General features: G+C 54.9%; 1 protein-coding gene and 1 pseudogene across 1 annotated transcript in view; one reads left to right on the top strand and one right to left on the bottom strand.

Moving 5' to 3' along the window:
* Positions 1-16,330, bottom strand: part of LOC137458434 (zinc finger protein 850-like) — a gene marked incomplete at its 5' end in the record, with an annotated part of 119,581 nt that overhangs the window by 36,738 nt on the left and 66,513 nt on the right. The window contains one exon of the mRNA XM_068169908.1: positions 11,896-11,900. Within this exon, the coding sequence (XP_068026009.1) occupies positions 11,896-11,900 (5 nt within the window). The remainder of the gene's footprint in view (positions 1-11,895; positions 11,901-16,330) is intronic.
* LOC137458442 (oocyte zinc finger protein XlCOF6-like) lies at positions 7,610-8,524 on the top strand (annotated as a pseudogene).

Raw genomic sequence — 16,330 nt, 5'->3', positions numbered from 1 at the left:
GGTCTTAGCTGCTTTGCTTTGTAACCTACTTGTGCCTCCATCAGGCCACTGCTGAATGGCTTCATTGATGCCACAGCTTTGACTGTGACTACCAAGGTGTCTTTGATAGGAGCTGTCTTAGTGTCTGGCAAGGTTTCAAGGGCAGTGTCCTCCACTGCAATAGGAGCAGCACTGTCTGTCCTGTAGCTCTTAGAGCTTCAGTTCAGCCTAGGGCAACCATTGTCAGTTTGCAAAAGGCATACACAAAGAATGAAAAACTGCACCCCCATGGCCAACGCCACTCACATGGCCTGGGCTGTTGCGGCGGCTCTGATTGGCTGCGGCTGCCCGGCCGTGGGCAGCAACAATGGCGGCCGCGGCCGGCAGGGGCAGCTCCTGGCTGGGCCTCGGCAGCGCCCAGGGGGAGGAGCTGCCGCGCTCCCGCCGCCTCTCATTGGCTAAGGCTGCCCGGCCGTGGGCGGAGCTTCTGTTCCAGACTGCTCCCTGCTTCCGCTCCCGGTCCCACGTGGCCGCAGCAGCCGGAGGGGCCGGGCCGGGGTCTCCCTCGCAGCGCTCTCTGCTCGCCAGCAGCCTGCCGGGGCCGGCGGCTCCCTGTGCGCTGAGCTCTTCCTCCTTCTCCTTCTGCTGCACTGCTTCGCTCTTGTCCCGGGGTCCAGGTGGGATGAAGGCGTCTCTGGGGCTGAGTTGGGGGTCGTGGGGTGGGGATCAGGGAATGGTCTCTGGGGGGCTGCGAGGGGTGGGGAGGGTCACTTGAGTTGGGGAAGGGTTTGTGAGGTAGGCGTCGGTGGGGCTGGGGCGGGGATTCTCTGCGGGGATCTAGGGGGAACCGGTGGGGTTTGGGGGTGGGGCACGGGGCGGGGGGCTGTGGGGTCTGGGGGAGCTCTGCAAGCTTGGCGCTTGGGGCCTGTGCGGTTTGGGGGGGTGTCGCTGTGATTGTGGGGACCTCTGTGCGGCTGTGGGGGTCTGCGGTGTTGGGGGTAAATCGTGGGGGGGGGGCTGTGGGGTAGGGCAGAGGTGTGCAGGGTCGGTGAGCGTCGTCTGTGCTGTTCTGGGAGGGGTGTGTGTGGTTGTGGGGCCCCGGGTGGGGTTGAGATGGGGGCTCGGTGGGGTTCCTTGTGCTGCTGAATCCCCCTGCTCGGAGCAGCTGCAGACTCCCTTTGGTGTGGTGGAAGGTGTCTGTGGCCATGGCAGGGGGTTGGAGCTGTCTGCTCTTTGGGGTCCCGTCCAGGCCAAAGCATTCTCTGAGTGCTCCAATTTGGACACTTAGCAGAAGTGCAATGAAGGGAACTTGAAATAAGGAAAGTTGTGAAACTGGCTCTGAGCCTGGGGGCTGGGTGTGGGCTTGGAAAGGGTTCTGAGCTTAGTTGCTGGCTCTGGGCTTGGGGTGTGGTTCTTGACCTCAGGGTCTGTCTCTGAGGTCAGGGCCTGGTTCCTGAGCTTGTAAAGTGGCTCTGACCTTGGTTGCTGGCTCTGGAGCTTGGTTCTGGCCTTTTTTGCTGGTTCTGGAGCATAGGGGCTGGATCTTGAACTTGGGGGCTGGCTGTGAGCTTGGGAATTGTTCTGACCTTACTTTCTGGCTCTTGAGCTTGGGAAGTGGTTCTGATCTTAGCTGCTGGCTCTTGAGCTTGTGGGGGCTGGCTCAGGAGCTTGGTTCTGACCTTTGTTCTGGCAGTGGAGCTTGGAGGCTGGTTCCTGAGATTGGGAAGTGGTTCTGACCTTAGTTGCTGGCTCTGAGCTTGGGAGCTGAGTCTGCACTTTTGGTTTAGGTTGCTTGGGGGCTGGTTCTGGAGCTTGGGGGCTGGGTGTGAGCTTGGGAAGTGTTCTGACCTTAGTTGCTGCTTCTTGAGCTTGGAAAGGGGTTTTGAGCTTAGTTGCTGGCTCTGGGCTTGGGGTGTGGTTCTTGACCTCAGGGCATGTCTCTGAGGTCAGGGACTGGTTCTTGAGCTTGGGGGCTGGTTGTGAGCTTAGGGGCTGGCTCTGAGCTTGGAAAGTGGTTCTGACCTTACTTGGTGGCTCTTGAGCTTGTGGGGGCTGGCTCTGGAGCTTGGTTCTGACCTTTGTTGCTGGTACTGGAGCCTGGGGGCTGATTCCTGAGCTTGGAAAGGGTTCTGACCTTAGTTGCTGGCTTGGGAGCTTGGGAGCTGTTTCTTGAGCTTGGGGTCTGGGTGTGAGCTTGGGAAGTAGTTGTGATCTTAGTTCCTGGTTCTGAGCTTGGGAGCTGAGTCTGCACTTTTGATCTAGGTTCTGAAGCTTGGGTGCTGGTTCTTGAGCTTAGGAAGTGGTTCTGACCTTAGTTGCTGGTTCTGGAGCTTAGGGGCTGGCTCTTGAAATTGGGGGCTGGCTCTGAGCTTGGAAGTGGTTCTGAGCTTGGGGGCTGGCTCTGAGCTTGGAAGTGGTTCTGAGCTTAGCTGCTGGTTCTTGAGCTTGGGAAGTGGTTCTGATTTTATTTTCTGGCTCTTGAGCTTGGGGGCTGGATGTGAGCTTGGAAAGGTATTTTGAGCTTAGTTGCTGGCTCTGGGCTTGGGGTGTGGTTCTTGATCTCAGGGCCTGTCTGTGAGGTCAGGGGCTGGTTCTTGAGCTTGGGAAGTGATTCTGACCTTAGTTGCTGGCTTGGGAGCTGAGTCTGCACTTTTGATCTAGGTCCTGGACCTTAGTGGCTGACTCTTGAGCTTGGAATGTGGTTCTGACCTTATTTGCTGGCTTGTGAGCTTGGGGCCTGGGTGTGAGCTCTGGAGGTGGCTCTCAGCTTGGGAAGTGTTCTGACCTTAATTGCTGGTTCTTGAGCTCAGGGGCTGGCTCTGAGCTTGGGAAGTGGTTCTGATCTTAGCTGCTGGTTCTTGAGCTTGGGGCCTGGATGTAAACTTAGGAGCTGGCTCTGAGCCTGGGGGCTGGCTCTGCATTTCTGATCTGGATTCTTGGGCTTGGAAGCTGACTCTGACCTTAGTTGCTGGTTCTTGAGCTTGGGGGCTGGGTGTGAGCTTGGCCCCTGCCTTGAATTTAAAATGAGAGAGTTCAGGCAGTTGGGAGTTGAAGCTGAGCTGCTTTGCACTGCAGTGCTTCAGAGTTTGTGGTGCTCCAAAGGCAGATCTCAAAGAGCTGCTGCAAGAGTTGAGCTGAAGTGGCACAGTGCCCTGCAGAGGCAAAAGCTTTTCCCTGCCAGTCAGCCATTGGAATCATCTCCCCAGGGCAGTGGTGGATTCCCCTGCAGGGCAGAGTTGGAAGGCTCAGCTTGGCAGGGGGCTGGGCCAGCTCCTTTCCAGGCCAGTGTCAGCTGGCAAGGTTGGAGCAGCTGAGCCTTGGGGTCCCTTGCAGCCTGGCATTGTGTGGCAGCAGAGCTGTGCTGCTGGTTTTGAGGGCACTTGGAAAGCTTCTGGAGCATTTGTGCAGAGTGTGCAAGACATCCCTGAGCCTAGCAACTCCCTCAGCTCTCTTCAGAATGAACTCTGCAGAGCTGGAAGAGCTTTCCAGGAATTTGGCAGAGGTTTGGAGGAGTTAGGAAGGGATTTTGGTTCTCCTCCTCCTTGTCCTCTTCCTTGTCCTCCTCTGCCTCATCTTCTTCCTGCTCTCCCTGGAGGCTGCACTTAGACTCCTAGAGTCCTAGAGTGGTTTGGTTTGGCAGGGAGCTGCAAAGGTGCTGCAGTCCAAGCCCCTCTGCAGTCATCAGGGACATCCTGCACTAGCTCAGGTTGCCCAGAGCCCTGTCCAGCCTGACCTTGAACCTCTGCAGGGCTGGGATCTCAACTCCCTCCCTGGGCAACCTGTTGCAGTGTTCCATCAGGCTCCTGGTGCAGAACTTGTTCCTCACCTCCAATCTCAATCTGCTCTGCTCTAGTTTGCAAAGCCTGCAGAGACAGGACCAGAGGCAATGGCTTCAAAGAGTCCCTCTGCAGCCTTCTTGTAGCCCCCTTGAGGTACCAGAAGGTCACTCTTAGGTCTCCATAGAGTATTCTCCTCTCCAGGCTGATCACCCCCAGCTCCCTCAGCCTGTCCTGGTAGCAGAGCTGCTCCAAGCCCCTGATCATTTTTGTGTCCCTCCTCTGGGCCCTCTCCATCAGATCCATGTCCTTCCTGTGTTGAGGGCTCCAGAGCTGGCTGCAGTGCTGCAGGTGAAGTCTCAGCAGAGCCAAGTGCCAGGATGGCCTCTGTCCATCTGTGGCCATGCTGCTTTTGGTGCAGCCCAGGCTGCCCTTGGCCTTGTGGGCTGCAGGCTCCCCCTGTCTGTTCCTGTCCAGCTTCTTGTCCAGCAGCACCCCCCAGTGGTTTTCTGCAGGGCTGCTTCCTATCCCCTCCTCCCCCAGCCTGTCCTGATTGTGAGGATTGTGCCAGGCCAGGGGCAGGACCCTGCCCTTGCTCTTGTTGAAGCTCAGGAGGTTGCCCTGGGCCCCCTCTGCAGCTTGTCCCCTTGAGCTCCTCCACCTTGTTCTGCAGGGTATTGTCTTAGGTTTCAGGAGGCAGAGAGGCTCTCTGAGCCTTGTGAAAGGAGTTGATGCTAAGCAGTTGCCAGAGGGTTGGATGGAATTGGGCAGTTTCCATGGCTGTGCTGTTCAGAGCTGCATCCTACAGTGCAAAGCATCCAATCCACAACAATCCATAGTGTGCCTGGGCCACGGGAGCCAAGCAACCTCCCTAGGCCAAAGCTTCCTCCAGAGCTCCACCAAAGCAGGCCAGAACCCCAGGCCCCAAATGCCTTCCCCCTCCTCCATGCCTCTCTGCCCCTCCTCCCCCCATACCCAAGAGCTGCAGTTACAGATTCTGGTAGGCAGCTCCCAGGTGAGCCAGGCCGCTCCAGGCTGCAGTTGGCAGCATTGCCAAGGCCTCAAAGCTCTTCTGCAGAGAGAGATCTCAGAAGATGTTGCTGGGAGCAGAGAGGAAGGGCAAAGGAGGTTGGAGATCCTGTGCTGTTCCTTTGTAGAGAGTGGGTGCAGGCCTTGTGGGAATGAACTAAGCTAGATGACACTTTGTGGTGTCCCTCTGGACTCTGCTGTCCCTGCTGGCAGTCTCTGATCTCTGGTGTAAGACATCCCAGTGCCTTACACCCACAACAAGGATCCTCATCCATGTTCTTCTCCAGGGGCTTCTGTTGGGCCCTGATGGATGTGTAGATCAGCATTGGAGACTTGGTGTAGCCCTGGTGACTCTGAGAGGGCAGCAAGTGAGTGGAGCTGGAGCACTGGATGGAGAGATGGAGGGTGAAGGCTTCAGGGGGTGGGAGGGCTTAGTTCAGCAGCTGTGTGACTCTGCCTGGCTCCTACCTCCAATGGTGCTGGCAGCAGCTGACCCCAGAAGCTCAAAGCCCCAAACCCTGCCTGGCTCAGGACAGTCCCCTGACCCCTCCTGACATCCGGCACAGCCCAAGCATGCACTCAGGGCTCCTGCCCACACAGCCCAGCCATCCCCCATGGCAGGAGTCATCTGAGGTCTCACTCCCTCTCTGTCCCCCTTGCTCTCATCAGTTGCTGCCTGAGGTGTCTGCAGGGTCCCTCCCCAGCCCTCATCTGTAACCCCCCCTTGGCTTGGTGCTGTTCTTTCAGCCCTCCAGCTGATCCCAGCCTTTAGTCTCAGGCCCCTTCCATTCTTGTGCTGCTGCTTCCAGCCCAGTTGCTTAGATGCTTCCTCAGCCACAGCATTTCCCACTCCACCCTTCCAGCTGCAGTGGCAGTGGAGGTGAGGGACACAGGGCCATGGGAGAGCCAAGGCAGCAGGGACATGGATAGGCTGGGACAGAGGGAAGGGCCTGGGAGTGGTCAGGCAGGAATTAGGCCTTGTGCCCCCAAAAAGGGGAGAGGATCCAGGGCCCAGGTGGCAAATGTGTGTGCAGGGAATGGCAGAATCTGGTAGCATTTGAGGAGGTGAAAGGAGTGAATTGTGCTGCAGCTCTGCCTGTGTCAGCTGGGAGATGAACAGCAGCCCATGGGCACTGTGCCCTCCCATCCAACCTCATTTTCTCTTGGGGATGTGGAGTGGCAGCTCCAGGGAACTGCAAAGAGCAAGCTGAGAGAAATGGTCAGGGACAGAAGGAAGCAAAACTCTTTCCAGTGAGTCTCTTTGGACTGCAGGTGTGTGAAGGGTGCTGGAGGTGTGAGGTTTGGACAGGAACCAGAGACTCCTCCAGCATTCCAGTGAGGGCTGAAGAGGTTTAGCAAGAAGCTGCCCAAGTCCCTTCCCCCTTTGATGCACCTTCAGAAAGCATGAAGCTCCCTTTGTGTGTGTCCTGAGGGCTGCTGTTATCTTCTCTTGGGGAGTGGGCAGCAGAGAGGTGTGTGCAGTGCAGAGCTGAGCACAGAGTGGGTGTGGTGGGTGCCTGGGTAGGCAGTGGGAGGAAGCTTTAGGCAAGGGCTGGGAGAGGCTGTGTGGAGGCAGCTGTGTTGTGGTGCTGGCCTGCAGCTGTGTGCTGGGGGCTGTGTGCTGGGCAAGGAGCTGAGTCTGCACTTGTTGAGGCCTCCCATCTTGAGCAGCCCTGTCTGTGTGCTGTGGCTGTGCTGCTGGGCTTGGGAGCTGCCCCCAGCAAGGCTGAGCTGTGCTGCCTGGTCCTGGGCAGTGCTGAGCCATCCATTGCAGGTCAGTCCTCTCTGAGACCTTTGCTTCTCTGTGGCAGGAGTTGTGTCCCTCTCTCTCCATCATCCCTGCCCCTGTGTGCTGTGGAAAAGCAGAGTTTGCAGATCTGTCCCTTGGAGCAGCCCTGCAGATAAGAATCCCAGAGTGGGGCAACAGCAGGACCCCAGCCCCCAGAATCCCAGAGTCCCAGGGCACCTCCCAGCCTCTTCCACCTCCTCCTGCCCACCACATTACATCCCTCCAGGGGTCCTGAGGCACATCAGGTGTTGGAGTTTAGGAACTCCCCAGGCTTGTGGGGGTCAGTTGTGTGGCAGGAGGTGACTGGGGTTCGGATGTGGTGGGTGGTGGGAGAAGGTTGAAGGTGGTTTGTTCTTCCTTGGTCAATGCTGCTGCCTCCATTGCCTGAGCCAGGAGAGATTGGGCCAGGATCCCCCCTGCCAATGCCACCAGGCTCGAGGAGAATGGGACCACTGGTAAGCCCCAGGGAACCTCAGGGCACTGATCACAGGAACCTGGGGTCTCAGTACAGGTATTAAAGGTCTGAACCCACACTGTGGCAGAAACTGAGGGTTTGAGGTCCCCTCTGCATTCTCTCCTCTAGCTGGGTGTTGGGAGTCAGGGAGTGTCATGACCCAGGCAGGATCTGAGGGTTTGAGGTCCTGGGCTCAGGTGCTTCCATCTTCCCTATTGCAGAGCTGTGACCCCTTCCTGCCACAGCATGGCCTCACAGAAGGACCCAGACAAGAGCTGGGAGGAGAAGCAGCACCCAGAGATCAAGTTGGAGAAGCCAATGTGCAGTCCCAAGGTAGAGGAGGATGAGGAGGAAAAAGAGGAGAAGATGGAGGATGATGCTGAGAATGACAACTATGAAGAGGAGGATAATGATGATGAAGGTGACCAGGATGAGGGGGAGGAATGTATGGAGGAGGATGAAGCCAGAGCAGGTCCCTCAGTGTCACCCAAAGAGCTGAATCAGTGCCCTGAGTGTGGGCAGAGCTTCCCAGGTAGGTCAGAGCTAGTGAAGCACCACTGCCCGCAGCCTGGCACCCGGCCCTTCGTTTGTGGTGACTGTGGCAAGAGGTTCCGCTGGAACTCTGAGCTCATCCAGCACCGCCGCACCCACACTGGAGAGAAACCTTTCACATGTGCTGACTGCGGCCAGAGCTTCACCCGGCGCGGCACTCTCACTCGGCACCGCCGCACCCACACTGGAGAGAAGCCCTTCTTCTGTCTGGACTGTGGTCAGAGCTTCACCCAGCGCGGTCATCTCACCCAGCACCGCCGCACCCACACTGGAGAGAAACCTTTCACCTGTGCTGACTGCGGTCAGCGCTTTACCCTGCGCGGCGAGCTCACCCAGCACTGCCTCACTCACACTGGAGAGAAGCCCTTCTCTTGTGACAGCTGTGGCAAGCGCTTCAGACAGCTCTCTCATCTTAGGCAACACCACCTCACCCACAGCAGTGAGAAGGCCTTCACCTGCAGGGACTGCGGCAAGAGCTTCAAACACAGGTCCACTCTCACCATCCATCGCCGCATCCACACTGGAGAGCACCTGTTCCCCTGTGCTGAGTGTGGCAAGAGCTTCACCACGAGTAATCGATACATCCGGCACCAACTCATCCATAATGGTGAGTAGCCATACAGCTGTGCTGACTGCGGCAAGAGCTTCACCCAGGCTGCAGGCTTCATCGATCATCGTCGCGTGCACACTGGTGATAAGTCTTTCAGCTGTGCTGAGTGTGGCCAGGCCTTCAGACACAGGAGCACTCTCACTGAGCACCACCGCACCCACACCGGTGATAAACCTTTCACCTGTGCTGACTGTGGGAAGAGCTTCAGATGGAGCCAAAGTCTCACTCGGCACCGCCGCACCCACACTGGTGAGATGCCCTTCACGTGTGGCGCTTGCGGTCAGAGTTTCACCCAGAAGCGATCCCTCAGCAATCACCGCTGCACCCACAACTGAGAGCAGCCTGCACTGGAGGGGAGGCATAAATCCACCTAAAATCTGTTGGGTAATCGTGACCCATCTTTGAGGGCCTTTCCAGCATCAAAATCATCTCTTTTTCCTTTGCAGTTCTCAGGGGCTGGGGACACCAGCAGCAACAAACACCTCCTGCCCTTCTTAACACCAATTATTGCTAATGAGAACAATTACAGTGCTCAGTTGGCTCAGCTGGAGCTCCCAGTGAAGCTGGGAAGGGCTTTGCCAGGGTCTGTCTGGTTCTTCCCCAATGCTTTGTGTCTCCCTGGGGTAAGAAATCCTCTCTGTATGTTCACCAATCATGTCAATAAAACCCAAAAGTTACCCAAATCCTGTCTGTTTGCTTTTATTTCAGATATCCCTGCCTCAATGCCTGAATTTTGGGGGCATTTCCTCCCAAGGGATGGGGTGGAGCTGTGTGCCCTGTTCAGGGAGGGGACAATGAAGCTCTCAGAGAAGTCTTGAGGGGCATCTCAGAGGCATTCTTCAGGGGCTTTCAGGTGATCTTAGGTGTTTGGGATTTGGATGGTCCTAGGACTGACTCTAGGGATCTTTGGAGGGTGTAGGGGGAAGCTCATGGAGATCTTTGGAAGAACTCAGAAAGCTTCTGTTGGCTTTCCACTCGGGCTGGAACAGGTTGAAGAGCTGAGAAGAGGTTAAGCTGCCTGTTCCCCCCAAAACAGAAGGAAGGGAAAAATAACACACATGAATCAAAAAACCCTCTGGGCTGGGATAAGGACTTGAGATAAGATCAAAAGAGTTGAATCCAAAGGAGATCCCATAATACACACTGACCTGAGGCTGTTTGCAGAAAGAAGCACAGCAGTCAGCAGCAGCAGCCAGGAGTTAAACCCCTGCAGCCCTGCCCCTCAGCAAAGAATCAGCACCTGAGAGCCAGAACCCAACAGCAGCAACCAGAACAGGAAGCCTCTCATGTTGCCATCTGAACTTCAAGCCCTGTAGTCCTTTGCTCCAGCCAGCACTGTCCCTGTGAAGGTGACATGAGGCAGGATGGAGTAATGGCAGCAAATTTTCAACTTAACCTTTGATATTGCCAAGCCCTCATTCTGTGCCACCTGCACCATGCCCAGCAGCAATAAACAGCACACCTCAGGCACTGTCCATTCTCACTCCACAGGAGGTCACTTTGCAGTACCCAGAGGGCTGCTCACTGCAGGTGCTCTGCAGCTCCACTCTGTTCCAGCACAGTCTGGATCAGTCCATGCCCAGTCCAAATGCTGCAAATGTTGGAGCTGTGTTTCCAGCTCTGGGACAATCGAGCCCAGTGACTCCTTCCATGCCTCCAAGTGAAAGCAAACTGTGGCTTGCATCCCAGTACTCAGCTTCCAACACATCCAGGTGTGGGGATTCTCCTGTCACATCAGAAACACAGATGGGTTCCACCCCTCATGGTATGGTGGTGTCAGAGCACTCTGGGCACCTGTATCTACTAAAGCTTTATCCTCTCATGGCTTCAACTTGCCAGGCCATTGGTTCTGTACAGTCCAACAAACCAATTTGTCTCTCCCTTCCATCTGCTTGGAGGCAGAGCCCCTCTAATTCTGCCTTGGGTCCCTTGTATCTTGTGAAGATGCTTTGGGAGTCCCTTCAGGAGGACCAGAAGCAGTTTCAGCTTCCCTGCTCTTCTTAGGCCATTTCCCACTGGAAACTGAGGCAGCATCTCTGCGGGGACAATTCCCTTGTAAGTCACAGACTCCTGCAGCCAGGACTGGATTGGGTTTTCCTTTCCACTTCCTCACATCCTCCCCATGGTCACACAAGTAAAGCAGAGGGTGTGCTGTGCTGTGTGCCTCCCACATTCTCTCCCTTGGACAGGGGAGCAGCTGCTCCTCCTGGCTGAAACACAGGACTGTACAGGTGGGGAACAAAAACTTCTTCTGGAGCTGATGGAACTCCTGGGACAGTTCCTTCACAGCTGAAACACAGGCCTGGACAGAGGAGGAGAGATGTCCTTTGCCTTGCTGGGGCCTGCTGCTTGTTTCATCCACTGTTTGTCCTTGGTCATCTTCCAAAGCCAGAGATAAGAACCAAGCCAGCAGCCCTGGTTCTTTCTCTTGTTCCCATGGGGACCCTGATCCCTCCTGGTCCTTTGCAGGGTCAGCTGCTTTCCTTGTAAGCTTCTTTTTCCCTACAGGAGTGTTGCAGATGTGCCCTGGGGAATGAGCAGCAAGGATATCAATGAATAGATATATTGGTAGTCTATTGATATACAAACTATGCAGCAGGGGATTTAGTTTCTATTCACAGGCAGCATTATTGGGTTGGTGGAACCACCTCTGCAGAACGTTTGTGCCTGGGCACTTCAGAGGAACCAAATGAGTTATAGAATTTAGAGTTGAAACTGATTGGAGAAGCAGTGGGGGAGGGGTTGGTCGGTGACCGGCAAACCCTCAACCCAGGACAGTTTCAGCACTACCTGAACCCAAATTCTATAAAGCAAAGGTTTGGCTTCCTCACGAGCTGAGAACCTCATGAAATCTTTCCTTGGTGATGTGTTTAGAGTCCTGACAGCGCGGCACGGCTGTGCCCTCATGAGGAACTAGAGAACGGCGCCGACCGCGTGGCTGTGCCGCAGGGTTGCTGCTTCTCCCAGAGCACAAAGGTCCTGGAGCCTCCCAGGGGAAGCTTCAGAGGCTTTTGCCGCTGGCTCCACGAAGCGCAGCACCTGGCAAAGGTTCCCCGCTCTGGGGGCTGTAGCGCTTCAGGACCGGTGGTGCACAGGGGCTGCCATGGTTTCCTCCCGTGGCGATGGTTCATGCGGCAGTTGACCCCACGCTCCACGGCACTGCCCCCAGCCGGGCAACAGTGGCAATGTGCAGCGAGGCCTTCTGGAGCTGCTTCAAGTCCCGGGCGAGGCGGACCGTAGCGGCACAGAGACGCACGCAGGCATAGGCACGGACACCAGCGTGGGGGGCACTTGTTTACCAAACAACTCCTATTTACCATTTGCCCCAAAGAATACTGCTCCAGTCAGCACCCACTGCTAACACAATAATTAACCAATCAACTGATACTTTGCCAAATGAGCAGAAGCACACGCCGTAAAGAGGGTAAACAAACATGTAGCCTGGACCTTGTTTGCCACAGGGGTGAGAACATGCCCAGACAGATTGTTGACCTGGACCCAGTGGTGCCAAGGTCCCCCCACCCAACTCCAGAAGGGAGGGGGGACAAAGGGGGTTTGAGTCACACACACAGAAGCATGTTCTGGTAATATTTAGGGCACAATCCTGGTCATAAGCAACATTCACTACAAGGGGCAGCTGATCCTGGCACAGGTGCTTCTCTGACACAGCTGCCATGCCTGTGGCACTGTCTGTAGGTCCAGAGACCTTCTCTTGCCCCTGAGCCCTCTGCACAGAAATGAGAAGGGCTTGAGAGGCATGGGCCAGGCCTGAACACATTCTAGTGATTTCTGTCTCTCAGGAACTCCCAGGCTGACAACAGACTTTCCCCAATCCTTTCCCCAGCTGGGGAGGATTTTGCACTTGCTCAGGGCTGAAATTCCAAAGCACCAGAGGTGACCACTAGCCTAAGAATTTACCACTTCCCTCCCCCACCCCCTGCCACTCCTCAGTATCCAGCATCAGGGCAGATCTCACAGTGGTTTCCTTTGGAGTGTCCTGTATTGCTCTGGATGAAACCAGAGCAAGCTGCCCAGCAGTGGACAGCACAGCTCTGAACCATTGCCCTAAGCTAACACTCAGCACCATCAGCAGCACAAACAGGGCTGAAGCTCATCAGCCCCCTGAAAGCAAATCCATCAACATAGTGAACACACCACAGGAAAGAAAACTTCTGTCAAACTCTGTTGACAAGCCTCAAACCTTAATTCAATCCTCTTATCTCTTTGTTAGCTCAATCCTTTTCTCTCCTGGCAAAATCTGTCCTCATTAAGGCAGCTGCTTTCCTGCCCCACATTGGGCTCCAGAAAAGGAATGTACTGGGTACAGCTGAACCAGCATCTTAACCTCTCTGCCTCCCCCAACACAGAACTGAGGGGAAAAGAAGAACACACAAAACCTCATTCTGTTGACACAGAAACAAATGAGAGAAGAGTTTCCTGAGCAAATCAGATCATCAGAATACAAAAGTACAGTGACCTCAGCCTGTGTGCAGAAAAGGCACAGTGGAAAGCAGCAGCAAGCTGCAGCAAGCAAGGCAAATGCCCAAACTAGGGAACTGCTCCCCTATCCCTCCCTGTCCCACTGCCATCCCAGCAGAGCAGCCAACACCCAAAAAATCCCAGAACCCAGAAGCAGCAACCGGAACAGGGAGCCTCCCATGCTGCAATCTGAACTTCAAGCCCCACAATCCTTTGCTCCAGCCAGCACTTTCATTTCTGAGGCTGGCATGGCTGCAGCATGGTCTGGATAACAGCAGCAGAGTCAACTCAACCCATGACAATCAGGAACTCCTCCAAGTGAAATGGAAAGAGCTTCTCAGCTTCTGTGAACAACTTACACTGCTTTGAAGGCAGCTGGACTTGCCACATGGATGCATTAGCTGATAGCCCAGAAGAGCCCAAGGGGGCAGTGGAAGGTGACTTCAGAAGGATCCTTGAAGATGAAGCTCAAACAGACTTCATGATTTGTAGCTGGAGCCTTGGTATTTCCTACTGGGATCTCCTTTGGATTCAGAGCCCTGTGACAATTCACAGGGTCACAGGTGACAGGATGTTAGGGGTTGGGAGGGACCTCTGGAGATCTGTGAGTCCCCCTGCTAGAACAGAACCATAGAATCCAGTGCAGGTCTCACAGGAACACATCCAGACAGGGCTGGCAAGTCTCCAGAGAAGGAGACTCCACAACCTCTCTGGGCAGCCTGCTCCAGGGCTCTGTGACCCTTACAGTAAAGAAGTTCTTCCTGCTGTTGAAGTGGAACTTCCTGTGCTGCAGTTTCCATCCATTGCCCCTTGTCCTATCCCAGGGTACAAGTGATCAGAGGCTGTCCCTATCCCTTCCTTTCTGACACTCCAGCCCATGGATATTTATTGACATTGATCAGATGCCCTCTCAGTCTTCTCCTCTCCAGACTAAACAGCCCAAGGCCTCTCAGCCTCTCCTCATCAGGCAGCACTGCAGTCCCTTTAGCATCCTCACAGCCTCTGCAGCTGTGATTCCTGTCCCTCTTGAACTGGGGAGACCAGAACTGGATGCAATATTCCAGGTGGGGCCTCCCCAGGGCAGAGTAGAGGGGGAGGAGAACCTCTCTGGATCTGCTGGCCACACTCTTCCAAATGCACCCCAGCATCCCATTGGCTGCCTTGGCCACTAGGGCACATTGCTGTCCCATGCAGAACTTGCTGTCCACCAGAACTCCCAGGCCCTCCATGGGGCTGCTCTCTAACTATTTGTTCCCTTGAGCGCGGTAGGGTTCACATTGCTCTGGACATTGCATGGTGCACATCACCTCTAGTGAATCTGAGGCTCCCCAGAAATTGCTAGTGGGTTCCTCTTAATCACATAGATCCTGTCCCAGCAGGCACTAGTGCAGGAGAAGGAACAGCAGACTGAAGAGAAGGAGAAAGGGAACTGAAAATCTCATCACCTGAATCTAGAAAGAAAGCCCTTGGTAGCAAATGTCCATTCTGGATGGACACAGAACACAACACAGAGAGCTGATGAGAGCAACTGCTGGGGGTGCACCAACTGCCCTGAGAGCCCTAAGGAAGGGCTGGAGGGGGGAGGGCATTCACTGGAATTCCAATACCTGATAATACCTCTTGGACATATTGAGAATCACAGAATTGTCAGGGTTGGAAGGGACCTCAAGGATCATCCAGTTCCAAGCCCCCTTCCATGTCCAGGGACACCTCACACCAGAGCAGGTTGCTCAGAGTCACATCCAGCCTGGCCTTAAAACCTCCAGGAATGAGACTTTCACCAGCTCCCTGGACAACCTGTGCCAGTGTCTCTCCACCCTCATGGGGAAGAATTTCTTCCTAACATCCAATCTGAATCTCCCCACTTCTAGTTTTGCTCCATTTCCCCCCAGTCCTATCCCTACCCAACACCCTAAGAAGTCCCTCCCCAGCTTTCTTGTAGCCTCCTTCAGATACTGGAAGGCCACAAGAAGGACTCCTTGGAGCCTTCGCTTCTCCAGACTGAACAGCCCCAACTCTCTCAGTCTGTCCTCATAGCAGAGCAGCTCCAGCCCTATGCTTATCCTCATGGCCCTTCTCTGAACACCTTCCAGCACTTCCAGATCCTTCTTGTAATAGATGTCCAGAACTGGACACAGAGCTCCAGGTGGGGAGTGGGAGAATCACCTCCCTGGCCCTGATGGCCACATTTCTCTTGATGCAGCCCAGGATGCAATTGGCTCTCTGGGCTGCAAGTGCACACTGGTGGCTCCTGTTGAGCTTGTGGATGAACACTTCCCTTAAGGATAATCCAGAATTAGAAGCACAGGATGGGGATGGAAGAGGCTCCTGATCCAAAGAAGAGATATTCCAAATGTGTCCAGAGATGCAACCTAACTGATTAGCAAACATTGACTGCCTGAAGTCAAGGCACCTCTGTGGGAAGAACACTCAGGGTGTGCATCCATCCAGATTGTCACCATCCCATAATAAGGAACAAACACACAGGGTGGGCAGCACCAGGAGGAAAGGGAAAGTCTTGGAGATGTGGCAGTAAAGGCAGGAAAAGATTAACCCTCAGCTGGTCAGGAATCTGTGCCCCTGGGGCAGTGCTCCCAAATACAACTGTGGCTGATCAGTGAGAGACTCCAAGTTGGGTCCAAGGAGATGTGAAATGGCACAAATGAAACAATGCTGCAAAGGAAAGGGCCTCTGCTTGGCACAGCTTGGCCTGATGGTTTCTGCCTTGCTCAGGAGAAAGTGAAGCAGAAAAGGCCATGGTGAAGATCTCTGCTCTTCCAGTCCTCTGGAATAGGACTGCAGGTGCAGGATCAGCTTCCCAGGGAGGAGGGAAACAGGTTGCAGAAATAGCTGCTCAGGAGGGAATGGCTCCAGGCATGGTCTTTGCCTCAGAAGGAGGAATGGGCACGGGACTGAACACAAGCTGTTTTGTTTCCATGGATCAGAGAGGAAGGACATCTATAGATATGGGTGAGAGATGGGAACAAAGCAGGATTGTGCAGGAAGGAGGAGCCAGCACAAGTTCTGCACCATGAGGGTGGTGGAACACTGGAACAGGTTGCCCAGGGAGGGGATTGTGATTCCATCCCTGGAGATATTCAAGGTGAAGCTTGACAGGGCTCTGGGCAACCTGATCTAGTTGAGGCTGTCCCTGGGAAGGTTGGACAAGATAACCTTTGGAGGTCTCTTCCAGCCCAGCCCATTCTATGATCAGTGAGATATGGGAACCAAGCAGATTCTGCATGAAGTGCAAAAGGAAGACACCACCTGGGGCTTCTCAGAGCTCTGGGCCTGGCTATGGTTGTGGATTCCTGCCTTGGGCTTCAGTCTCAAGAAGTTGGTTGGAGCAATAACCCTGAGCTTGTTCCCCTTTGTTTGCATGGCTGTTAGAGTGCAGGGCATGTGTGAGTGCTGGTCTGCTTGAGGGAGCAGAACAGGGAACAGCAAGGACCTCTCTGGGAAGAGCTGGGGCAAATGTCACCTTCAAGAGCAGGCCCTAAGCCTCTGTCTTCTCCTAAACTCCCATTTCAAGGACCAGGCCTAAGGCCTGTCTGCAGTTCATAGAGCAATACTGAGCAAGACTTTCCTGAGGTTCTTTTCCCTTCTTTCTGTTCTGGGTGTGGGAATGTCCAGTCTGAAAGAATGGAGGGGAACTGCAGAGA

This window comes from Melanerpes formicivorus, unplaced genomic scaffold (assembly GCF_026170545.1).
Source record: "Melanerpes formicivorus ecotype bairdi unplaced genomic scaffold, bMelFor1.0.p_v2 SCAF_243, whole genome shotgun sequence".
In the NCBI taxonomy this organism is placed as follows: Eukaryota; Metazoa; Chordata; class Aves; order Piciformes; family Picidae; genus Melanerpes; species Melanerpes formicivorus.
The sequence above is the reverse complement of the archived record's forward strand: the minus strand, read 5'-3'. Positions and strand labels throughout refer to the sequence as shown.